Genomic DNA, 26,871 nt, shown 5'->3' on the forward strand with positions numbered 1-26,871 from the left:
AGCTCCTGGTTAGAAAGCAGCCATGGGAGCACAGTGAGGTATGAGTGCCTGTGATCAGTCCAGTAGACTGCGTGGTGGCAGCAGTCAGCAGGTGGATGTGGCGGCAGAACCAGCTGGTGGCAGATGAGCTGGCACTGAGCTTGGCTAGTGGCAGACTGTGGGTAAGCAGCTGGAAGCAGGAGACAGATGAGACCTTGCTGGGCTGAAGAGCTGTAGCAGGCTGGATGAGCAGGATGCAGGGTCAGATGAGCCGGGTCCATAATGGTCAGGCAGATCAGGCATAGACGGCACACAACAGGATAGTCGGGTCACAAGCCAAGTCAGCAACAGGAGGTAGATCAGACAAGAAAAGAAGGCAGAAGCAGAATCCAGAGACAAGCCAAGGTCAGGGCAGGTAGCAGTCAAACGGAGGTCAGGAGCAAGCTGGGTTAGGATCAGAGGTCAAACACAGGAATCAGGAATGAACACACAGAAGCAGCACACCAAATTGCAGCCTGTTTAAATAGTCTGTCTGGTGCCAGCATTGGTGACAGGCTCATGCTCATCTGCCCAGCCAGTTGCCAGTCTGCGCATATGTATGTACAGGGAGACATCATTTGTGCTATGCGAAAGCCTTCCCTGACACCCCCTACAACAGCCAAACAAAATGGTTGGTTAGTGCCACGTTTGTGTTGGTTTGTGCCTATTTATTTTCCATTCTATCTCCTTTTGTTTTTCAGTTATTCTTGATTTAATAAAAGTCACCAAAGGTTACCCAGCCCCCCTACAAGAGACAAAGGGCATGAAACTGGGCTGGTTGGTGCCTTCTTTGTGCTGGTTTGTGCTGTTTAAATATCAGTTCTACCACTTTTTGTTTTTCAGTTATTTACTATTTAACGCGTTTAACAGCGTCTCGTGTGCATGAGGCCTTATAGTATCTAATAACATGGGATGCCAAGTGGGTGGGGTTTGATCACATAAAAGCAAACTTTTAATTTTATATAAATTAAGAAATCAAAGCAGCACACATAATAATTTTAACAGCACAAACGCAGCACTAACAATTTGGTGTGCCGCTTCTGTGTGTTCATTCCTGATTCCTGTGTTTGACCTCTGATCCTAACCCAGCTTGCTCCTGACCTCCGTTTGACTGCTACCTGCCCTGACCTTGGCTTGTCTCTGGACTCTGCTTCTGCCTTCTCTTCTTGTCTGATCTACCTCCTGTTGCTGACTTGGCTTGTGACCCGACTATCCTGTTGTGTGCCGTCTATGCCTGATCTGCCTGACAATTATGGACCCGGCTCATCTGACCCTGCATCCTGCTCATCCAGCCTGCTACAGCTCTTCAGCCCAGCAAGGTCTCATCTGTCTCCTGCTTCCAGCTACTTACCCACAGTCTGTCACCAGCCAAGCTCAGTGCCAGCTCATCTGCCACCAGCTGGTTCTGCCGCCACATCCACCTGCTGACTGCTGCCACCACGCAGTCTACTGGACTGATCACAGGCACTCATATCGCACTGTGCTCCCATGGCTGCTTTCTAACCAGGAGCTCACTAACCAGGTACGTGACAGGAGAGCGGGGTGATGTCATCACCTGGAAAAAACAAATTGCTATTATCTTAAAAATAAAAGCAGCACAAATTTTTATTATTATGACACAAAAAAGCACAAATATAAAAACAAGCTGTTATAACTAAAAAACCATAAGAGCACAAATAAAAATTTTAGCAGCACAAAGCAGCACAAATGAGGCACTAACCAACGAGACCAGTTTTGTGTCATTTGGGTGTAGTAGGGGGGCTGAGTGACCTTTAAAAAATTCATTAATAACGCAAAAACGATAAAAGATAGAGCATAAATTTAAACAGCACAAAACAGTACAAATGTAGCACTAAAGAAACACACTTGAGTTTTTATTTGTGCTGATTGTGGGGGGGGTAAAGTGAGTGGGGTTTGAAAAAAAAAATCTGTTATAACTTAAAAACCATAACAGCACAAATAAAAATTTTAGCAGCACAAACCAGCACAAACGTAGCACTAACCAACGAAACCAGTTTTGTGTCATTTGGGTGTTGTAGGGGGGCTGACTGACTTTTGTGGACCTTTAATAAATCATTAATAATGCGAAAACGATAAAAGATAGAACGGAAATTTTAGCAGCACAAAAGAGCACAAATGTAGCACTAACCAACGAGACCAGTTTTTTGTCATTTGGGTGTTGTGGGGGGCTGAGTGACCTTCGGTGACCTTTAATAAATCATTAATAACGCAAAAACGATAAAAGGTAGAACGGAAATTTTAGCAGCACAAAACAGCACAAATGTAGCACTAAAGAAACACACTTGAGTTTTTATTTGTGCTGATTGTAGGGTGGGCAAAGTGAGTGGGGTTTGGAAAAAAAAAAACTGTTATAACTTAAAAACCATAACAGCACAAATAAAAATTTTAGCAGCACAAACGTAGCACTAACCAACGAGACCAATTTTGTGTCATTTGGGCGTTGTAGGGGGGCTGAGTGACCTTTGGTGACCTTTAATAAATCATTAATAACGCAAAAACGATAAAAGATAGAACGGAAATTTTAGCAGCACAAAACAGCACAAATGTAGCACTAACCAACGAGACCAGTTTTGTGTTATATGGACGTTGTAGGGGGGCTAGGTGATGTCATGGTCTGGAAAAAACAATTGCTAATATCTTAAAAATAAAAGCAGCACAAATGTAAATTTTTACGGCACAAAACAGCACAAACGTAGCACTAAAGAAACACACTTGAGTTTTTATTTGTGCTGATTGTAGGGGGGCCAGCTTCGCTGAGCTTGCTTCAGCTGACCAATTCTTTAACCATAAGATTCTACGCATATGCACCAACCCAAGTGAAAGACAAGAGGTTTGCATGATAGAATCCCTGATGGCGTCAACAGCAAAACATAAGTCCGCTGAAAGGTTAGCCAACCCATGGGCCTGCTGTTTTAGGCAAATCTTTGATGACCTGCTTAACTCGGTCTCTTATGTATTGACAGACTCCAATCGCTGCTATTGCAGGTTGAGCCACAGAGCCTGTGGCGAAAACCTCTTTCAACAGGCATTCCATCTTTTTATCCACAGGATCCCTGAGCATCTGAGCATTGTCTACAGGACAAGTCAGGCTTTTATTTACGGAGGAAATGGCGGCATCAACGGCCGGTATTCCCCACATCTTAATAAATTTTTCTTCCATAGGATAAAGTGTTGAAAACTTTTTCGGTGGAAAAAAAATGTTTATCTGGGTGATAAAGGAGCTTTTCAAGCAAATTATGAACTGGAAAAGGATGTGCTGTTTGAGGAGGCTTCAGTGACCCCAACGAAGAAGAGGGTTCTTTAACTGATTCAGATACGGGCAACTTAAATGTGAAGCGGACCAATCCAGCAAGGATCTTCACTAAGACTTTCTCATCCTGAGAAGCTGCAGTGAGCCCTTCCCCACCTGATTCCTCTGAAGAGGAATCATCCGTCCCATCCTGATCCTCTGAAAGGCATTCTTCTCCCCTATCCCAGAGCTCCTCAGCCTGAGGGTCCTGGGTAGCAGAGGAAGGCCTAGTGCTTTTTCTTCCACTGAGTGAAGATGTGATCACGGCCATTAATCTTTCCTCTAAACCATTAATGGTTGAGTAAAAAACCTCCTGCGTAATATATACAGGGGCTGAAGTGCCAGAAGCAGGTGTAGTCCCTGACCCCAACGGCTTTCCCTGGCTAGCCATCCCTGGCCCCTCAGGGGGGGAAGATGCTGCAGACAGGGGGCCCTCAGAACCCGAAGGAGATCCCCTAGAGCCTCTGGTTCTTGGGGTATTTGAACCTCTTCTACCCATAGTGCAAACAACAAGGTGGAGGTATCACAAAAATGAACACTGACTGCTGAGCGATGTAGTCTTAGCCACAGCCCTGCTACCAATGCCCAGTCTTAGTGTTTCCTTAGTAAATGCTGCCTAGGGGAATGCCTGGGTCCCACTTTACATGCGACCTGTCAACTCTGTGTCCCTCCAAAGGCTGTGTGCACCCACAAAGTGTGCCTCTTATAGCTTTGTAGCCGGCAATGTGGGCGTCTGAGCACGCTGGACGCTGCGCTGACGCTCCCCCCCCCCCCTCTGCGGGGTCCAGCTCTCTAAAAAGAGGAAGCATTACAGGTTAAACCTCGTTTCTTCGGACACGAGGCCCGGGTACCATCCAATTCGGCCTAGAAAGGACACTTTGAAATGGATCCGGTTCGCCTGGCTTGCCCCAGTATAGGATATAGGATATTCCCTTTGGAGCTCAGCACAGGACATCTTTACACGTCCAACACCTAAGACACTGGTGTAAAAACTGAGGTATCCCTGTAAGGGGAGGGATTATATAGGGGGTTGAACTTCCTGGTTAGGGTGTGCCAGTGTCCAATCACCTAGTGATACCTATATAACCCATCAGTAATTACTGAGGCTCTGGGTCTCATGATGTATGAGAAAGAAACTGAAATATCACATGGTCCTAAGTATTCAGACCCTTTGCTCAGTATTTAGTAGAAGCACCCTTTTTCTTTTTGGGAAGGATGCAACAAGTTTTTTACACCTGGATTTGGGTATCTTCGGCCATTCCTCCTTGCAGATCCTCTCCAGTTCTGTCAGGTTGGATGGTAAACGTTGGTGGACAGTAATTTTTAGGTCTCTCCAGAGATGCTCAATTGGGTTCAAGTCAGGGCTCTGGCTGGGCCATTCAAAAACAGTCATGGAGTTGTTGTGAAGCCACTCCTTCGTTATATTAGCTGTGTGCTTAGGGTGATTGTCTTGTTGGAAGGTAAACCTTCGGCCCAGTCTGAGGTCCTGAGCACTCTGGAGAAGGTTTTCTTCCAGGATATGCCTGTACTTGGCCGCATTCATCTTTCCCTCGATTGCAACCAGTCGTCCTGTCCCTGCAGCTGAAAAACATCCCTACAGCATGATGCTGCCACCACCATGCTTCACTGTTGGGACTGTATTGGACAGGTGATGAGCAGTGCCTGGTTTTCTCCACACATACCACTTAGAAGGCCAAAAAGTTCTATCTTGGTCTCATCAGACCAGAGAATCTTATTTCTCACCACCTTGGAGTCCTTCAGGTGTTTTTTTCAGCAAACTCCATGCGTGCTTTCATGAGTCTTGCATTGAGGAGAGGCTTCCGTCGGGCCACTCTGCCATAAAGCCCCGACTGGTGGAGGGCTGCAGTGATGGTTGACTTTCTACAACTTTCTCCCATCTCCCGACTGCATCTCTGGAGCTCAGCCATAGTGATCTTTGGGTTCTTCTTTACCTCTCTCACCAAGGCTCTTCTCCCCCGATAGCTCAGTTTGGCCGGTGGCCAGCTCTGGGAAGGGTTCTGGTCGTCCCAAACGTCTTCCATTTAAGGATTATGGAGGCCACTGTGCTCTTAGGAACCTTAAGTGCAGCAGAAATTTTTTTGTAACCTTGGCCAGATCTGTACCTTGCCACAATTCTGTCTCTGAGCTCTTCAGGCAGTTCCTTTTGACCTCATGATTCTCATTTGCTCTGACATGCACTGTGAGCTGTAAGGTCTTATATAGACAGGTGTATGGCTTTCCTAATCAAGTCCAATCAGTATAATCAAACATAGCTAAACTCAAGGATGATCAGAAGAAATGGACAGCACCTGAGTTAAATATATGAGTGTCACAGCAAAGGGTCTGAATACTTAGGACCATGTGATATTTAGGTTTTTCTTTTTTAATAAATCTGCAAAAATGTCAACAATAATGTGTTTTTCTGTCAATATGGGATGCTGTTTGTACATTAATGAGGAAAAAAATGAACTTAAATGATTTTAGCAAATGGCTGCAATATAACAGAGTGAAAAATGTAAGGGGGTCTGAATACTTTTTCTGTCCCCACTGTATATAATATTGTAACATGGGGGACCATTAGCTCTCATGGCAAATGTGTTTGTCAGTGATTCAAGCCAGTCAGGAACTATATTTAAGGGCATGGTAGCGCATTTTTTATTAGAAAGGCAAATAAAAGTCTATAACCTAAGGATTTCCCACGCAGGGGTTCATCTCCAGCAAATAAAAACAACAGAAAATGCTAGCCCACCTGTCTCTCTTTAGCAGTACCTCTGCTCTTTATCCTGGTCACACAGGCCACAGGATTCCTCAATGTGGATGGCTTCACTTTAGCGCCCACAGCTCTGCTCTGGCCTTAGTCCTCAGGCCGTTGCACTGCCTCTTGCAGTCACACGTTCTGGCTGCCTCCTGCAGTCCCTCTGACTCCTGGAGACCTCCTGTCTCTCTGGGTGTGGAGCAGTCTCCAACTGGAAGCCCTGAGGAATTTCCATAAACTCATTATAAGGGCTGTGCTCACCTGAGAACATACCCTGCTGGTCATCTGCAAAATCTGGACACAAACTACAGAGCCTCATGACGGAATACCAAAACCTGGAGAAAGCTGTGACAGCAGTGTCCTCCAGTCCACACCTATGCTCTGCAGTCTTGTACGAAGCAAATGTGCACACCCTGTGTCCCCCAAACTACCAATTTTACTGTGACAGCATCTCCTACTGTCACATATCCCCCCCCCCCCCCTTGTTTTGGACCCGAAGGGGGCGGAACACACCAGCCCGAATCCTTGATTGGGGCACCTCTGCACCAGCTGTCCGCTGCGTAGGCCCAATCTTTTTTTCAGGTGTGTTTCCAGGCACGCCCTAGCCTGGATCACAGCGGGGTCCTACAGTTCTGTATCCTCAGCCTACTCCCTCTGTCCTTGGGGTTCCTGAGCTCACATTTCTTTTCTGGTGCCCCCTGCCTTTCCTGCTACTCCCTTTCAACTCATTTTCCAGATTCTGTGGGGAACCTGCTCCTGACACTACTCCTGATGAGGAACCACATTTTCATTCGCTGGTACCTGTTTTCCCCATCACAATAGGTCTCTTGGGTTTGCCAACTCCTTTGCCATTACCCTTGACCCAACAACTGACATTGAGCAACGCATGACCCATTGCTACCAGCATCAATCTTTGCCAGCTCACTTTTCTATGTCACATTTTTTGTTTCTTTCCGCACTAGATTTTAGAGCATCTCCGGTTACTTCAACTTGTTTCTCTTTGCAGGTGACAGACAGAATCTCTGCTTTTGCCACATCCATAATTGGCCCTTCCTTCTTTGGAGGTCTAGCTGGTGAGGGAGTATCCACGCCATTTACTAATCCCTGCTCAGCTGCACCTTGGACCGCACTAGCAGACATGTCTATCGCTGCATCAGGCGGAGAGACCTCTGATTTCTCCAGCAGTCCCCCAGAGCGCCTTCCGTACTGAACCCTATCCGTAAGCACCCTCACAGGAAACCGGGAGGTCACTTGCCACACTATTAGAAAGCACCGTACCAACCAGTTCCACTGGTGATTAATGTTAACTGGCACAGCTTGTACTACCTGGCTCCATTTATTGGTACCACGCAGCACCACCATACCTGACTGTAATGGAGGCACCCAGATATACAAGGAATGTGCCTTCACCAGTTCAAGCAGTTCCACTAGAATACTCGTCATTTCAGTACACTCCACATCAATAATTAAGAGCTTTTTAGGGACCTTTCCTTTATCAGAGACGTGCAGGGACTCATTCACTGCAGCTTGAGAGGCCGAGACATTTAAGGGGGCCTCCACCTCACTGGAAGTACCCATCACAGCCTGACGCTCCTCTGAAACACTGTCAGACGCATGTCTCCCACTCATGCCATCTAACTCACCAATAGGCCTCTGCAAGTCAACATTCGTTACATTGTCACCTTGACATTCAGCAGCTGGGCTGTGAACACCACATCTGCCATGCATGCGCACTGATATGGTCCTTCCGACTGGAGGGAAACAACCCTTGCAGGGACCAATGCACCCTCAACCATTGGTCACTCTGCAATCTCCCTGTCTGGCATAGCAGTTGTATTCACACCCCTGTCGTTCAACATAGCCTTGTCTAACATGGCTAGTAATTGTTGGGCCCAACTGTCCCAATCCATTGTGCTTCCATTATGAGGGCTCAGCAGTACCTCATCATCTGCTCTAGGAGGCACCTGGGATTCTGCAGCACAAACAATACCTTTGTCAGTTCTATATAAATCACATTTTGACAACATGCTTTTACTCTTTGCTAATGCTTCATCAAACAAGGCAGGCTGCAATACACCATCACCACCTTGCTCTGGGGGCGCTAACACACTCAGGTGTGTACTTTCAGCTTTGGCTGGCTGACTTAACACCCTACCAACTGGTTTACACACAGGGTGAGTGGACTGCTCCCACACACTTACAGCATGGTGCAGGCCCAGTCTGTTTAACCAGAGCAATATCAGGGCTGTCCTTGACAATCTCCAACATCTGGAGACCCCCCCGAGATTTCCATGGACAACACTGTAGCTCTGCTTCTGGTTGCCAAGGGAGACATCCCCTCTCCCTCATTATTAGTGAACACATCACCAACATGTGCACGTACCAGCAATATCTCTATCATCAGCATTCACAAACATAGCAGTGTTATAAGCTTTATCAGGCTGTCTTTGGTCATAACGTATGGCACCCTGTGTGCCTCTCAGCACACCGCCCTTCCTCTTCAAAGGCATTCTTTTTCCCATTAGGGTCGGCTCCACAGTTGTCCTGGGAAACCACGTGTCCCACCACTGTGGGCTCCTGGGAGGTTTCCCGGGGCCTCTCTGTAGCACCTGTCACTAGGGAACCTGGCACACAAACCGTATTGTTCACCCCTATGTTACCATTTCCAGCTCTCTGGTGGTTTACACAAGGCACATACAGAGTCAAGTCTTTTTGAGTCCTTAACCTTGCTGCAGGTTGAGCTTCAATCTGTGTCTCCCCACTACTCGGGGTAGCACACTGCAGCAAGTCCATTTTTACACCTTCTGCCGATCTACCAGCCGGATATACTTCCACTTCACTGGGATCAGTCCCACAAACTGCAACAGTCTTACCATAATCTGTAGCCAGGAACTCTGGCTTCATTTGAGTGCGCTGTCTCTCAGATGCATCCTCACAAGCTACTAGCTCTTTGTGGCCACAAGGCGACACTGCAGGCTTTCCAGGCTCGCTAGTGGTGTTTCAGAGCCTTGGGCAAGTAAAGCTCCCATGCCTCACTTGACCACACTCCAAACACGGCACTGGACACTGAATTTTATCTCCTTGGCATCTCCCCAATGACTGTCTCTCACTCGTTGCCACAGGATACCACTTTTGAGGACACCGCTGGTCTCGATCATCAGTAGGCAGACTCTGGATTACTTGATCCTTCTGTCTTGGACGCCACTGGTAACGTTCTCTAGCAGATGTGAGTTCCAGAATCCATCAACCTCCCGTCCAGCTTGGTTATTCCTGTGACAAGGGGCACTGGGCAACAGCATGTCCCCACTCACTACAATGCATGCAGCACAGAGGCCTCCTTGCCTCATGCTGTGTCACCTTTGGGCTTAGGCTGCCAGGGACAAAGTTCTTTCACTTCCCCTTTACCTGGGGGTGACATGATCAATTTACCCCAGGTCACAGCGATGTCACACTCAGACAAATTCTCTGGTGTGGCTGGGGCATGTGGTGAAATAACCTCTAGTCACAGTAGCCGTTCCCTGGCTTTAGGAAGGATTGCTTCCTTTTTCTGCTTTGACTGCCCCATCCTTGCGGTCTTGCCCACAGCAACTCGTAACTCAGTTCACAGCAGAGAAAAAAAAAATTGACTTTTCGTTCACAGGTACACCACCTGCAACACGCAATGCTCTTTGCCTGGCTGCATTCCACACACAGCCAATAGTTCCCGATCTTAACTCACTGTGGAGCAAGGACAACCACTTGTAACATGGGGGACCATTAGCTCTCGTGGCAAATGCGTTTGTCAGTGATTCAAGCCAGTCAAAAACTGAATTTAAGGCATGGTAGCCCATTTTTTATTAGAAAGGCAAATAAAAGTCTATAACCTAAGGATTTCCCACGCAGGGGTTCATCTCCAGCAAATAAACACAACAGAAAATGCTAGCCCACCTGGCTCTCTTTAGCAGTACCTCTGCTCTTTATCCTGGTCACACAGACCACAGGATTCCTCAGTGTGGATGGCTTCACTTTAGCGCCCACAGCTCCGCTCTGGCCTTAGTCCTCAGGCCGTTGCACTGCCTCTTGCAGTCACACGTTCTGGTTGCCTCCTGCAGCCCCTCTGCCTCCTGGGGACCTCCTGTCTCTCTGGGTGTGGAGCAGTCTCCAACTGGGAGCCCTGAGGTATTCCCATAAACTCTTTATAAGGGCTGTGCTCACCTGAGAACACACCCTGCTGGTCATCTGCAAAATCTAGATACAGGGTTGGAGATTCCGTCCCACCCAAGACACTGTTGAATCTCCAAACTACAGAGCCCTATGACGGAATACCAAAACCTGGAGAAAGCTGTGACAGCCGTCTTCTGCAGTCTTGCACCAAGCAAGTGTGTCCCCCAGACTACCAAGTTTACCGTGACAGCATCTCCTACTGTGTATATATATATCTATAGATATATCTGTAGATATATCTATAGATATATATATATATATATATATGTATACTTCTAAACACAATCATTTGTATACTAAAAGTGGTTTGTAAACCCATCTACAAAAAAAAAAAAAAAACCTGCAAGACAAAGGCATAATGAGATAGTATGCATTGAACGCAACATGTCTCCCGGAGTTATTTCCTGGTTCGCAGGCTCTGGTGCTGTGATTGGCCGGAGCCGCCAGTCATGGCACAAGCTCTTTGGAAATGGCACAATTGAGCCGTTTCTTCAGTGTCCATGCGCCTATGACGTCGGCGCAAGCGTATATGGTAAATATCTCTTAAACCGTGCAGGTTTTGGAGATATTTACTGTACCTACAGGTAAGCCTTATTATAGGCTTACCTGTAGGTACAAGTGGTGTAACCGGGTTTACAACCACGTTAAACTATTTCTACACATAGGAGAATTCTAATCAGATGAATGCATCACTACACAATGAGATTATTATTACACAAGCAGACGATAAGATCGTGACTGATCCCATTTTAGGGAATATGATAAATGAGGTCATAGTCACATCGTCATACACTCTTATATATGCATAAATGGTTCAGTTGTTGTTAGAATATTCTCATTAATACTTGAGTAAACTTATATATATGTGTAGTTACAAAGAAGGGTAACAAAGCTAATAAAGGGTCTGGAGGATATTGGTTATGAAGAAAGGTTGCAAACACTGAACTTATTCTGGAGAAGAGATGCTTGAGAGGGGATATGATTTCAATTTACAAATATTATACTGGTGACCCCATAAATGGATAAAACTTTTCACGGAAGGGAGTTTAACAAGGCACGACACGTGGCTACTCATTAAAATTAGAAGAAAAGAGGTTTAACCTTAAACTATGTAGAGGGTCCTTTACTGTAAGCGGCAGGGATGTGTGGTTCCCTTCCACAAGCGATGGTCTCAGCGGGGGGCATCAGTTTCAAAAAACGATTAGATAAGCACCTGAACGACCACAACATAAAGGGATATACAAGGTAATACTGACATATAATCACACACATAGGATGGACTTGTGTCTTTTTTCAACCTCACCTACTATGTAACTATGTAACCGTGAGTATATGGTAATATAATACACTACTATTAACACTACTATTAAAAACTCAAATCATAAGTCCAATGTGAACCGGTGTCATAAACAGACCCAACTGTAGATATCTGCACCACATATGTAATAACTCCACGTGACAGTTTAAATTGATAATCCAGTGTGTGTAGTGACCACCACCTATAGACAGAATGCCTGCTTACCTCCTGGCTATGACCCCATTACAGAATCAAAATCACCTGATACAATGTTAGGATAATGTTGAAACACTCCTGCAGAGAACACCCTTGAACCTGGTTATTCCACTTCTAAGAACTCAATGATCCGCGAATGACCATAAAATCAAAATTCACGGTCATGTTGCACTTATTTTATATATATATATATATATATATATATATATATATATATATATATATATATATATATATAATACATTTTTTTTGTCACTGGTGGACATGCTCTAACAAGTGTTGGCAACAATCACATCAGGCCTTGAATATAGGCCACTGGTTAGTATTGATAGATTACAACCGTATATACTCGAATATGTCGAGATTTTCAGCCCTTTTTTTTTGGACTGAAAGTGCCCCCCGCGCCTCCTCCTCGTCTGTGATAGGCAGAAAACTCCATTTCCCAGCAGTCAGTGTACAGCCTATCACGGACATTCTCTCATCCTCGTCCGTGGTATGAGGATGAGAAAATGTCCGTGATAGGCTGACTGCTGGGAAATGGAGTGTTCTGCCTATCATGGACGAGGAGGAGGCATGGCTTTTGAACAGTAGAATGGCTGAATGTTATTATCACACGCTGATCGGTGCAGAGCGGCACACGGAGGATGGAGATCGCCACACTGAGGCATGCACAGGACACAGGTAGGATGCACACATGCACAGGACACATGCACACATACACATTCACAGGACACAGGTAGGTGACACATGCACAGGTAGGTGACACATGCACAGGACACAGGTAGGTGACACATGCACAGGACACATGCACACAGGGAGGTATACAGCTGCAGATGGGCATTGTTGATCCTCTATTTCCACTTACAATAGCTGCTGCATTCCTTATACTCGGGTCAATACGTTTTTCCCAGTTTTTTGTGGTAAATTAGGGGCCTCGACTTATACTCGGATCGACCTATACTCGAGTATATACGATAGTTATTCATTATTTAAGAGTATTTTGCACTTAAGTTAGAACATATTTGGGCTAATTATTATTTTACTATTATTATTAATACTTGAATAAAATTTAAATGTTTTAATTTTTTTGTTTTTGGTTTTATTTATTTTCAAATGTTTCTTTGGAATGACATATGGACTATTCATGATCACAAAGTTTTTTTTTTTTCTGTATGAAATCGATGCTTATGAGCATCACTGAGGCACAATTTCAGGAGCACTAGTCACTTTAAGTAGAGGTTTTTGTGCATTCTCAGCAAATGTATTGTGGATTGTTTTTAAAAATAATGCATATATATATATATATATATATTTTTATATTTCTAGGTGCATGAAATTGATGCCTATGTGCAGTACTGAAGTACAATTTGCAGAACACTTGCCACACCCTTTCTTTACTTGTTAAGTGCATTGGCAGCACCTGCACAGCTTTGAATTGCAGGACATATAAAGTGTCGCACTGGGGCATGTAATACTGTACCCCAGAGCAGCGCCATTTTATATTACATGGCTTGGTCTGTTTGGCTGAGGTGGAGAGCCAGACAAATAAGTTCATGATCTCCACCTCAGCCAATCAAAGGAAGCTTTGTATTCATTGTGAATGGCTGAGCAGCACTCGGCATGACTTGATTCTGTTACGGGAGTGTGACAGGATGTCCCGGTATCACTGCTGTAACAGTGCTGTATATAGTTTTAGTTCTCACAGCAGGCACATGTTAATGGTCTATTTATAAAAAAATGTCTCAACATTTGTGCAAGCATAACAAATAATACTCATAATGTTTGTAATATGTGTGTAATAGTTTTCTTGTTACCTTTCACAAGGTGAATGTAACATCCCCTAACAAATATGTGTGTAATAGTTTTCTTGTTACCTTTCACAAGGTGAATGTAACATCCCCCAACATTTGGTTCTAATAGCTATAAGGACATTTGACCATTTAAGTTTAACATTTACCAATAGAGAAAACAGCTTAACCGTATAGGCTAAGAACAATTTGACCAGCAGGGGAAATAATACAAGGGAGACTTCTGCACTGTGTAGAGTCTATGGAGAATCTGTAACACAATATTACAAATGTTATATGTAGTATATGTTACACTTGCATAAGGGTTGAGACATTCACAAACAAAATATTTTATACCTAGACCTCTTAGTGACTCAAATAGTTTGTTTGGACCAGGAAGACTGTTCTAGAAAATATGAAGCATCTGCTGAGTGAAAAAAAAAAAAAAAAAGCAGACTATTCATGTGCAATTTTACCTAACAAAAAAAAAAAAAAAAAAAAATATATATATATATATATATATATATATATATATATATATATATATATATATATATATATAATATTGTAAATCATTTCAATTATATACAAAACCAAAATGGTTACGAGCACACGCACAAATGCATTGATTTTTACTTTTTACCTTATTTGCTTCATCTTAATATTATGAGGAACCAGTCTGCATATTATCATTCACTGTTTTAATTTGTGCATTTTTTTTAAATAATGCTCTTATAATACACTGATTTTAAATATTTTGCATTTCCCTTTTCAGATTGTCTTTGGCTCAATTGTCCTCCTTATGCTTTGGCTTCCTATTCGTATTATAAAGCAATTGCTGCCTATATTTTTACCTTATAATGTGATGCTGTACAGGTGAGCATATTTAGTATATGTCTTGGTAAATGTTTTAATACTCTTAAAAGCAGAAAAAAATACATCGATTTAAAGTTGTTGTAAACCTGGGACAAGAAATATTAACAAAACATATTCCTCTATAGTGTGTACTTGCCTCAATCCAGAGCACTAAGCACCATTTCTGTCTGCTGCCTTGTTCCTCTGCTATCTGCATGAGTCACTTCTGATAAGTTTTCCTGACACCAAGAGGTGAAAAGTTGACAGGGGAGGGAGCTCCAGCACACAGTATGTGATTGGCAGCCTCAGCGGTGTTGCTGTGTGATGGGGGGCTGTGTTCTTTCCCTCCAGTCAGCTATCACTGAGCTGTGCAGAGTAACTTTATTTATTCATGTAAACCTTTATCCCAAAAGAAAAAAAAAAAACTGTTGCTGTAACTGGTTATAATGTGTGAGCTGGAGTTTGGCTTCAATTTGTTATTGTATCCAAATCTGCTAATACAAACCCAATTCCTAAGAAAGTTGGGATGCTGGGTAAAATCTACATAAAAACAGAATGCAACAACTTTCAAATCTCATAAACCCATATTGTATTCACAATAGAAAACATATCAGGTGTTTAAACTGTACCATTTTAAGAAAAAAATAAGATAATTTTGAAATTGATGGCAGCAACACGTCTCAAAAAAGCTGGGACAGGGCCATGTGTACCATAATGTAGCATCCCCCCTCTGTAAACATCTGGAAATTGAGGAGACCAGTTGCTGGAGTTTTGGAATAGAAATGATGGCCCATTCTTGCCTGTTATAGGATTCTAACTGCTCAACAGTCCTGAGTTGTTTTTGTTGCGTTTTTTTACTTTTTCCGATTTTAAGATGTGCCACATATTTTCAATTGAAGAAAGTCTGAACAGCAGGCAGGCCAGTTTCTTCTATACTACAAAACCATGATGTTGTCATTGATGCAGTATGCGGTTTAGAATTGTCCCGGTGAAATATGCAAGGCCTTTCCTGAAATGATGTTGTCTGGATGGGAGCATATGCTGCTCTTAAACCTGGATATATTTTTCAGCATTGAGAACATTTTTGCACTTTGCAACAGACCATTTTAAATGAGCTTTGGCCCAGAGAAGACCGTTGCATTTCTGGATCATGTTCAGATATGGTAGCTTCTTTGCATGATAGAGCTGTAACTTTCATTGTTGGAAGTATTCCTGAGCTCATGCAGTGTTGTCCTTTCGCCAATCAGTTGGTACCAATCCTGTCAGTATGCTGTCCATGAAGATTAGGAATGGTGGTCTGGCTATAACCTGAGTTATCTTGGACTCTCGGTGTAAGCCATCTGGTACTGGTGATTTATTTATGTTTAGCTTCTCTAATCCTTTCCCGACTCTGGCCTCTGTTAGCCACAGGGGTTGATCCTGTGATGTGTTACTAACACTGCTGTCGTGGTTAGTATACCCCTCCATTTCCTGTGTGAAGACCGAGGAGAAGAAAGCATTTAGCAGTGCTGCCTTCTTGTCATCTGTAACCATCTTCCCTTTCCTGTCCTTTATGTAACCTATGTGTTCCGTCCTTGCCTTTTTACTGTAAATATATTTAAAAAACGTATAGGGAATATTTTTACTATCCTCCACTATTTGTCTCTCATAGTCTTTTTTAGCCACCCTGATTGCATTCTTACATCTCACATTGCATCCCTTGTACTGTTGGAATGCTAACAATGACCCCTGCGCTTTGTACTTTTTAAAAGCCATTTAGAAAACCTTTTCATGTCCTAATGGGAAGAAGCAATATATTTGAATACACCTGCCCAATTGAAGCAATACAAGTGGTTCATTGATGATGCTATGTGGGAAGGAGAAAGAAAGTAGCTTAGAGAACTTTCTAAAAAATCTAAATGTCAATGAAAAGAATATTTGTCTAACTTGGGATTTTGATAGGGAAAAAAAACCCTTGAAATCCATATAGAAGAACAACAGATCTACACAAAGACCTCCTTTAAGACGGTTGACAGAAATGCATACATTCCTTTAGATAGCTGCCACCATAAACAATGGTTGACCAATATCCCAAAAGGGCAACTTATTTGTTTGAGGGGAAATTGCACATAAAAAAGGAGGATCAGGCTGGACTAATAGGGAAATATTTTATCCAAAAAAGGTATGTAACACCTTCATTGAAGAAAAAATTAAAGAAGTGGGTGACTTGGATGGTAATGGATTGATAGAAGAAAAATGTGATGATCATGGAAATAAATTATTGATTGTTTTGTATTACAATATCCATCACAAGAAGATGGAAAAATCTTCAGAGAGCACTGGCCCATACTAAGATCAGACAAACACCTCAAGGACTTACTTCCTGAACATCCGATGTTTACATGTAGGAAAGCTCCAACTTTAAGAAATAGGATTACTAGAAATTTAGTAGATCCCATCCCCAACAAGAAGAATTTGCCTTCCTTTGAACAAAAAGGCTTATACCCCTGTAGAAGATGCTATGTGTGCATAGGAACTAAAGGGGTTCATCAAATGATAGAGAACTTTACCTCCTCTGCAACAGGGAAGCTGTATGAAATTAAAGATAACAAAGGCTAATCTAGCGAAGTATAGGAGTAACCTGACAGAATAATGAATATAAAATTAAAGTAGAGATCTAGAGTCTGTAATCCAACAGTCCCAGTTACAACTGGATTTGTGCCACTCTTGATGTGTATAGGCAAGCATTTTCCCAAAGGTAAAATGCACATTGAGAGTATTCACCACTAAGGATGAGCTCCGGCGTGTTCGCACACCCAACGTGCAGAGCCCGTCAGAAAGTCGGCACGGCACTGCGCTAATCACAGGCAGTGAACATTTCCCAATCTCTTCAGCCGCGCATCGGGACAATGTCTCACTGCCTGTGATTAGCGCAGCACAGTGCCAACTTCCTGGCGGGCTCTGCATGTTGGGTGTGTGAACACGCCGGAGCTCATCCTTATTCACCACCAAAAGGATGGTGGGGCTTCTTTCTGATTCCAGGCCCTAGCAATCTCCAGTCCTGCAGCTGTCAACATATGCAACAAGAAATACCTGGTGTGAGGGTGCTAACTTTCATTCCCTAGTCCAAAAAAGCCAAAGCTGGAACGGGGGACAGTGGCTGTGGCACATGGAAGTGATAAAATGGAAAACATCTTTCCATAAAGAAAAGATAATTGGACACTTCCACCATCTATGATGTACAAAACCTGTGTCCACAATTCCTCCAGCATAGTGCAGAATATTTTTGAGGGAAGCATTTGGCCAGCTTTTGTTAGGTACCATCTGTGCAGGATTTTTTGAACAGTCTCCCAGTGTGAAGCCTTGGCATTGGGAAGCCTTTTTCATTCCAGGTCAGGGCTGAAAGCCATTGTTGCATGGAAATAAAAGTTTCAATATCAGATTCTCACTGTAGCATTGGTGGTTCTTATTCAGGGGGAGACTATGAACCAAAAGTAAAGAGAAGAGATCAATTTTGAATTGGGGCCTGGAGTAATATAGAGCTGCAATATATTTTTAAGCAGAGGGTCATGGTTCATAGGGATAGAAGACCGTGCCTGATTCAAAGATATAAAAAAAAAAATCCTTCTGTAGGATTGCATAGCCCAATGCTAGTTTCTTGAACAATTTCAAAGTCGAGTTTGTATATAGGTGACCCAATGAGTGTATGCCAGCAGCCAACCATGATAAGTCCATGTCAGATAGAATGAGCTTCAGAGAATCCAGCGGGATCAAATGATAAACTGTCAGTGTTACCTGAGAAGATTTTAGAAATAGATCACTTGACCCTCCCTTCTAGATTGTAAGCTCTAACAAACAGGGCCCTCTTATCCCTCCTGTATTGATTTGTATTGTAACTGTACTGTCTGTCCACATGTTGTAAAGCACTGCACAAACTGTTGGTGCTATATAAATCATGTATAATAATAATAATAATAATATTAGACTGACAGATTTGCAAGGAAGCATTGATAGTGGCCAGTGGGTATCTGGAAGACTGTTGGGTCAGGAAAGTAGCTCTGAGAAGGCATGTTAAATCTACAACAACAGAGGCATTTTCAATTTGGACCCAGAGTTTGTCAGGTGGTGGATCCCATCAATAACTTAAACAATATAAGATAGTGGCTTCATTATAGTTGGTAATGTTTGGCACTCTCATTCATGCTTGTTTTTTGGTAGTGTCATTTTTTTTTTTATTTATGTGTGACTTCTTGATCCTCCAGATGAGGTCAGCCATCTATTTGAAGGGATTTAAGAAATGTGGAGTGGTATGGGAAGGGATCAAAATAAGTAAAGAATGTACTATATAAATACATAAGTGGTCCATATAGTGAACTTGGTGTTGTTATTCACCTTAAAGTGATTGTAAAGGCAGAAGTTTTTTTTTTTAAAATCCTAATGCTATAAGATAAAAAGCCTTCTGTATGCAGCAGCCATCCTCAGCCCCCCCCCCCCCCCAATACTTACCTGAGTTCCCTCTAGATCCAGCGATGTTGAAAGATTGTCTTGGCTGCCTGTGACTCCCCTCCTCATTGGCTGAGACAGCAGCACAGGGCCATTGGCTCCCACTGCTGTCAATCAGTCAGCCAATGGGGAGAGAAAAGGGGCGGGGCAGGGCTGGGTCGCAGCTCCATGTCTGAATGGACACAGGGAGCTGTAGCTCAGCTCGGGTGTCTCCATAGTAAACTGCTTGCTGTGGGGGGCACTCAACAGGAGGGAGGGGCCAGGAGCACAGAAGAGGGACCCGAGAAGAGGAGGATCCAGGCTGCTCTGTGCAAATCTATTGCTATTTTTAACTAAAAAAAAAAATGGGACTTTACAATCACTTTAAGGTAATCACAGAGGACAAGAGGGCACTATTTATGTCTGGAGGAAAATAGATTTAATCACCAAATACAGAAAGGTTTTTTCACAGTAAGAGCTGTGAAAATGTGGAATAGACTCCCTCAAAACCTGGTTCTGTCCAGCTCAGTAGATTGCTTTAAAAAAGACCTGGATTCTTTCCTAAATGTACATAATATAACTGGATACTAAAATGTATAGGTAAAATTGATCCGTGAGTATCCAATTGCCTCTTGAGGGATCAGGAAGGATTTTTTGCTGCCGCTGGGCTTTTTTGCCTTCCTCTGGATCAACTGTAGGTATAGGATTGTGTGTATAAGATTGTATGCTTTTTGTTTTGCACTTTTATTGGTTGAACTAGATGGACTTGTGTCTTTTTTCAACCAGACTAACTACATTATATTGTCAAAAGTATTGGGATGCCTTTCTTTACACGCAAATGAACTTTAATGGCATCCAATTCTTAGTCCATAGGGTTCAATATTGAGTTGGCCCACTCTTTGCAGCTATAACAGCTTCAACTCTTCTGGGAAGTTTTTGAAAAAAAAAAAACTCTTCTGGGAAGACTGTCCACAAGGTTTAGGAGTATGTCTATAGGAATGTTTGACAATTCACCCAGAAGCGTATTTGTGAGATCAGGCACTGATGTTGGACAAGTATGCCTGGCTTGCAGTCTCCACTCTAATTCATCCCAAAGGTGTTCTATCGGGTTGAGGTTAGGACTCTGTACAGACCAGCCAAGTTCCTCCACCCCAAACTCGCTCATCCAAGTCTTGCTTTTTGCACTAGTATAAATTATTTGGTGGAGGGGGATTATGGTGTGCGGTTGATTTTCAGGGTTTGGGCTTGGCCCCTTAGTTTCAGTGAAGAGAACTCTTAAGGTATCAGCATCCCAAGACATTTTGAAAAATATCATGCTCCCAACTTTGTGGGAACAGTTTGGGGATGGCCCCTTCCTGTTCCAACTTAACTGCACACCAGTGCACAAAGCAAGGTGCAAATGTGCTTCTGGAAGAATGGTCAAACATTCCCATAGACACACTCCTAAACTTTGTGGACAGCATTCCCAGTAGAGTTGAAGCTGTTATAGCTTCAAAGGGTGGGCCAACACAATATTGAGTTCTATGGACTAAGACTGGGATGCCATTAAAGTTCAGGTGCATCCCAATACTTTTGACAATATAGTGTATGTCATGTATCAGCTCGTCCACAGTATACATACCTGGGGTAGAACACCGACAGGATTATCTTACCTAAAAACCCCAGATCAGGGAAAATTGGCCCTTCACCCAGCTGACTTCCAATAGATTTGCCAAAGAAGAGGGATGGCAGAAGTAGATCTGCTGGCATGGTGTCTCAACCAGAAGCTAGAAATTTGGTATTGTAGGTTTTGCAAAAACTACCCTTTGATGACATCAGGGAGATCCTGCTTATGACATTATCCCAGAAAGTGTCATTTCTAGTAGCCATCACTTTTGTGTGCAGAATATCGGAACCGTCCTACAAGCCTCCATACTTAGTGTTGCATAAAGATAAATTTGTTCTGCATCTAACGCACTCTTTTTTGCCAAAAATCGTCTCAGCCTTCCACATGAACAAAGGCATTGTGCTCTTAATCAGCCTGACCTAGGGAAGTGGCCATGCACTCCTTGGATATAGTTAGGGTGAACCTGAATGCCACAAATAGGTTTCATAAAGATAATTCCCTGTGCATTCTTGTAGAGAGCCCATGTAAGGGTCTTGTAGCATCGACCACTGATCTTGTGATGGATCTGGCAAAGCTTTGTACAAGAGTTATACTATCAAGCACCTGGACCACAGTTTCTTGTAACATCTCTCTCAATTAGGGTGGTAAGTGCCCCCTGGGCTTTCCACCATCAGGTGTCAATGTTACAGGTTTTAGGGTGGCCATTTAGTTACGCATTATCACATTTTACAAGGTAGCACAGCCAACAGTTTGACTGCCCTGTACCATTGTTTTCTTTAAAATGTTTGTCTATATCAGTGTTTCTCAACTACAGTCCTCAAGGCACCCCAACAGGTCAGGTTTTCAGGCTCTCGGTTATTTTGCACAGGTGATTTGATCAGTTTCACTGCCTTAGTAATTACCAGAGCCATTTCATCTGCGGGAAATCCTGAAAACATGACCTGCTGGGTGCCTTGAGGACTGGAGTTGAGAAATATTTATATAAATTTCCGGTTGCTTTTGGACATGATCTAAAGCACAGGTGTCAAACACAAGGCCTGCGGGCCGAATCCGGCCCTCCAGGCCATTTCATGTGGCCCTCACACCTCTCCTGCAGCTGCAGGAGAGCTCCAGCCCTCCTCTGGTCCACATCCATACCCCTACTTTCAAGCAATGAATCCAGCTTATTCCCAGCAGCAGCATAAGGAAAGGGGGTGCACTGTGCTGTTAGGGAGAGTAGGGGACTCAACTTCTGATGGTGGGGTGGCTCTTGACATCTAATGTAAGGGGAGGGGATGCGCTAGACATCTAATCTTACAGATACAACCGGCCCTTTTAATGACAATCATAATGCTGATGCGGCCCACGATGAAATTGAGTTTGACACCCCTGATCTAAAGCAAAGTTGTGGCCTCAAAAGAATGCACGAGAGAATAGGATTTTGTGTATTCATAATAAAACATATTTTTCTTTGTTTTCATTGGAGGACACAGCAATGCTTTAAGATTAACACCACCTGCAGGAGATGGACGCTATGTGTAGCAGGCCCCTGCTAATGGATTTTATTCAGGGAGTATAAAAGAATCCTATCTTTTCAGCTCTGCATTTAGTTTAGCTCTATTAAAAAAAAAAAAAAAAAAAACACATCCTCTGAGACAAACATGGAATCTGCTACTATCACTGACTTCCCACAGCTACCTAGCTGCCTGACTCTCTAGGTTCAGTACTTTGAGTCACTAATCCATAGCAAGTAAGCAGATAAGGAATTCTGACTTTCCTGTTTCCACATACTTCATAGCTGCGATTCAGCCAGCCAGGCCATATAAATTTTCCGAAGGAGCTCAGCAATAGCAACCCCCATAGTTGTCTGTCAAAAATATTGCTTTAAATTTATATGTATGAATATTAGTAACCTACGTTTTGCAACCTTTAATCCCCAGCGATGCACCAGTGAGTGAACTATCTTTGGAGTTGCTACTTCTGCAAGTTGTCCTCCCTGCCTTACTGGAACAAGGACATACTCGTCAGTGGTTGAAAGGACTTGTCAGGGGTTGGACTGTAACTGCTGGATATTTGCTGTGAGTAGAAATTTCCAACATTTAGTCCTTATGATGCGTAACAATAAACCTAACATTTAAGCTACTTTTCAACATTGATTTAGTATTTTATCCGTTAAGATCCACTCCTTGTAAACACCTAAAGTAAACTACAGTGGGTACAGAAAGTATTCAGACCCCCTTAAATTTTTCACTCTTTGTTATATTGCAGCCATTTGCTAAAATCATTTAAGTTCATTTTTTTTCCTCATTAATGTACACACAGCACCCCATATTGACAGAAAAACACAGAATTGTTGACATTTTTGCAGATTTATTAAAAAAGAAAAACTGAAATATCACATGGTCCTAAGTATTCAGACCCTTTGCTCAATATTTAGTGGAAGCACCCTTTTGATCTAGTACAGCCATGAGTCTTTTTGGGAAAGATGCAACAAGTTTTTCACACCTGGATTTGGAGATCCTCTGCCATTCCTCCTTGCAGATCCTTTCCAGTTCTGTCAGGTTGGATGGTAAACGTTGGTGGACAGCCATTTTTCTCCAGCGATGCTCAATTTAAGTTTAAGCCAGGGCACTGGCTGGGCCATTCAAGAACAGTCACGGAGTTGTGAAGCCACTCCTTCGTTATTTTAGCTGTGTGCTTAGGGTCATTGTCTTGTTGGAAGGTAAACCTTCGGCCCAGTCTGAGGTCCTGAGCACTCTGGAGAAGGTTTTCGTCCAGGATATCCCTGTAATTTGTCGCATTCATCTTTCCCTCGATTTCAACCAGTCGTCCTGTCCCTGCAGCTGAAAAACACCCCCACAGCATGATGCTGCCACCACCATGTTTCACTGTTGGGACTGTATTGGACAGGTGATGAGCAGTGCCTGGATTTCTCCACACATACCGCTTAGAATTAAGGCCAAAAAGTTCAATCTTGGTCTCATCAGACCAGAGAATCTTATTTCTCACCATCTTGGAGTCCTTCAGGTGTTTGTTAGCAAACTCCATGCGGGCTTTCATGTGTCTTGCACTGAGGAGAGGCTTCCGTCGGGCCACTCTGCCATAAAGCCCGACTGGTGGAGGGATGCAGTGATGGTTGACTTTCTTCAACTTTCTTCCATCTCCCGACTACATCTCTGGAGCTTAGCCACAGTGATCTTTGGGTTCTACCTCTCTCACCAAGGCTCTTCTCCCCCGATAGCTCAGTTTGGCTGGACGGCCAGCTCTAGGAAGGATTCTGGTCATCCCAAACGTCTTCCATTTAAGGATTATGGAGGCCACTGTGCTCTTAGGAACCTTAAGTGCAGGAGAAATTTTTTTGTAACCTTGGCCAAATCTGTGCCTTGCCACAATTCTGTCTCTGAGCTCTTCAGGCAGTTCCTTTGACCTCATGATTCTCATTTGCTCTGACATGCACTGTGAGCTGTAAGGTCTTATATAGACAGGTGTGTGGCTTTCTTAATCAAGTCCAATTAGTATAATCAAACACAGCTGGACTCAAATGAAGGCGTAGAACCATCTCAAGGATGATCCGAAGAAATGGACAGCACCTGAGTTAAATATGAGTGTCACAGCAAAGGCTCTGAATACTTAGGACCATGTGATATTTCAGTTTTTCTTTTTTAATAAATCTGCAAAAATGTCTACAATTCTGTGTTTTTCTGTCAATATATGGGGTGCTGTGTGTACATTAATGAGGAAAAAAATGAACTTAAATAATTTTAGCAAATGGCTGCAATATAACAAAGAGTGAAAAATTTAAGGGGGTTTGAATAATTTCCGTCCCCATTGTATATGCAAACACTACTAAAATCTCTTATAAAACTTAAAGCCCAACCCCAGTGTTAGCTATTTTATTTATTTATTATTTTCAATCTTATTTTTTTTTTTCATATAAATGCTCTGAATTTTTAAGGTACTTTAGGGGCTCCCCAAGTACTCCTGAGAGCAGCTGATATGTGCAGCAGGGAGCTGCACTTCTCCCTCCCCGCTGCATTGAATTAGTGTCTACAAATGAAACCAGTCTCGGGGTAATTTGTGCTCTAAGGGGGGATTTGGAGGTGTGAGAATTTGTGCTTGGATGATTTGGAGAATTGGATATGTACTTGATTGTAGAGTGGGGATTTCTTCCTGGAAAACAAAAGGATTTGTTCTGGAAGGGAGGGTTTGGGGGAGGGGGTCATTTGTGCTAGAAGGGGGAGAGGATTTTGTAGTGGAAGGGTGAATGGAGGGAGATAGGATTTGTTCAGGGAGGAGGATTTTTGGGGGTGGAAGAGCATTCATGCTAGGAGGGAGAGGATTTCTGCTGGGGTGAGGAGGATGGAAGAGGATTTTTGCTGGGAAGGAGGATTTGGGATAGAGTATTTGTGTGGGACAGACCCCCTGGATGATTTGTGCTGGGGTTATTTGGAGGGGGAAGAGGATTTATACTAGAAGCTGGATGGAGGAGATTTGTACTGGTAGAGGAAGAGGAGTTATGCTGGAAAGGGGTTATTGGAATGAAGTAGTTACAGTAGGGAAGTTCATTTTTTTCCTCAATGTACACACAGCACCCCATATTGACAGAAAAACACAGAATTGTTGACATTTTTGCAGATTTATTAAAAAAGAAAAACTGAAATACCACATGGTCCTAAGTATTCAGACCATTTGCTGTGACACTCATATATTTACCTCAGGTGCTGTCCATTTCTTCTGATCATCCTTGAGATGGTTCTTCACCTTCATTTGAGTCCATCTGTGTTTGATTATACTGATTGGACTTGATTAGGAAAGCCACGCACCTGTCTATATAAGACCTTACAGCTCACAGTGCATGTCAGAGCAAATGAGAATCATGAGGTCAAAGGAACTGCCTGAAGAGCTCAGAGACAGAATTGTGGCAAGGCACAGATCTGGCCAAGGTTACAAAAAATTTCTGCTGCACTTAAGGTTCCTAAGAGCACAGTGGCCTCCATAATCCTTAAATGGAAGACGTTTGGGACGACCAGAACCCTTCCTAGAGCTGGCCGTTCGGCCAAACTGAGCTATCGGGGAGAAGAACCTTGGTGAAAGAGGTAAAGAAGAACCCAAAGATCACTGTGGCTGAGCTCCAGAGATGTAGTCGGGAGATGGGAGAAAGTTGTAGAAAGTCAACCATCACTGCAGCCCTCCACCAGTCGGGGCTTTATGGCAGAGTGGCCCGACGGAAGCCTCTCCTTAGTGCAAGACACATGAAAGCCCGCATGGAGTTTTGGAGTTTGCTAAAAAAAACACCTGAAGGACTCCAAGATGGTGAGAAATAAGATTCTCTGGTCTGATGAGACCAAGATAGAACTTTTTGGCCTTAATTCTAAGTGGTATGTGTGGAGAAAACGAGGCACTGCTCATCACCTGTTTAATACAGTCCCAACGGTGAAGCATGGTGGTGGCAGCATCATGCTGTGGGGGTGTTTTTCAGCTGCAGGGACAGGACGACTGGTTGCAATCAAGGGAAAGATGAATGCGGCCAAGTACAGGGTTATCCTGGACAAAAACCTTCTCCAAAGTGCTCAGGACCTCAGACTGGGCCGAAGGTTTACCTTCCAACAAGACAATGACCCTAGGCACACAGCTAAAATAAGGAAGGAGTGGCTTCACAACAACTCCATGACTGTTCTTGAATGGCCCAGCCAGAGCCCTGACTTAAACCCAATTGAGCATCGCTGGAGAAAAATGGCTGCCCACCAACATTTACCATCCAACCTGACAGAACTGGAAAGGATCTGCAAGGAGGAATGGCAGAGGATCCTCAAATCCAGGTGGTTCTACTAAATACTGAGCAAAGGGTCTGAACACTTAGAACCATGTGATATTTTAGTTTTTCTTTTTTAATAAATCTGCAAAAATGTCAACAATTCTGTTTTTCTGTCAACATGGGGTGCTGTGTGTACATTAATGAGGGAAAAAAAGAACTTAAATGAGTTTACCAAATGGCTGCAAGATGAAGATTTGTGCTGGGAAAAGGGGGGGGGGGGTGTACAACAGCATACCTCTACACTTCTAGATGGACACATCTAGTTAAAAAAAAAACAGAAAACCTCCATATACACGAGGGGTGAAGAATTAAAATTAGTGGAAGTTTGTAAAATTTTCACACAAGTATTCTCAGTCCCATTTGACATCACAATGCCTCCATTTACATCTCAGCCCCCCTTGCATTTACAACATCCTCCTTTACATCACAAGTAGATGATATGGGAAAGTAGTATTACACAGGAATTATAACTTTAATTGTACCTTTGGAGAATATCAGTCCAATGAAAACATATGGAAAAGGGATGTATTAAGTGGAACTTTAAATATACCTCTAAAGATTATAACCAC

At 43.2% G+C, this 26,871-nt stretch overlaps 1 protein-coding gene across 4 annotated transcripts in view; it reads left to right on the plus strand.

Annotated features, from left to right (window-relative positions):
* Nucleotides 1-26,871, plus strand: part of MARCHF6 (membrane associated ring-CH-type finger 6) — a 1,314,422-nt gene that overhangs the window by 865,080 nt on the left and 422,471 nt on the right. For all 4 annotated transcript variants that reach the window (XR_012244456.1, XM_073630743.1, XM_073630744.1 and 1 more), the window contains 2 exons: nucleotides 14,362-14,462; nucleotides 22,428-22,565. Coding sequence is in view for 3 of the 4 variants with exons in the window: in XM_073630743.1 (XP_073486844.1) it covers nucleotides 14,362-14,462; nucleotides 22,428-22,565 (239 nt within the window). In the remaining variant the exon portion in view is untranslated. The remainder of the gene's footprint in view (nucleotides 1-14,361; nucleotides 14,463-22,427; nucleotides 22,566-26,871) is intronic.

This window comes from Aquarana catesbeiana, linkage group LG05 (genome assembly GCF_042186555.1).
Source record: "Aquarana catesbeiana isolate 2022-GZ linkage group LG05, ASM4218655v1, whole genome shotgun sequence".
NCBI lineage: Eukaryota > Metazoa > Chordata > Amphibia > Anura > Ranidae > Aquarana > Aquarana catesbeiana.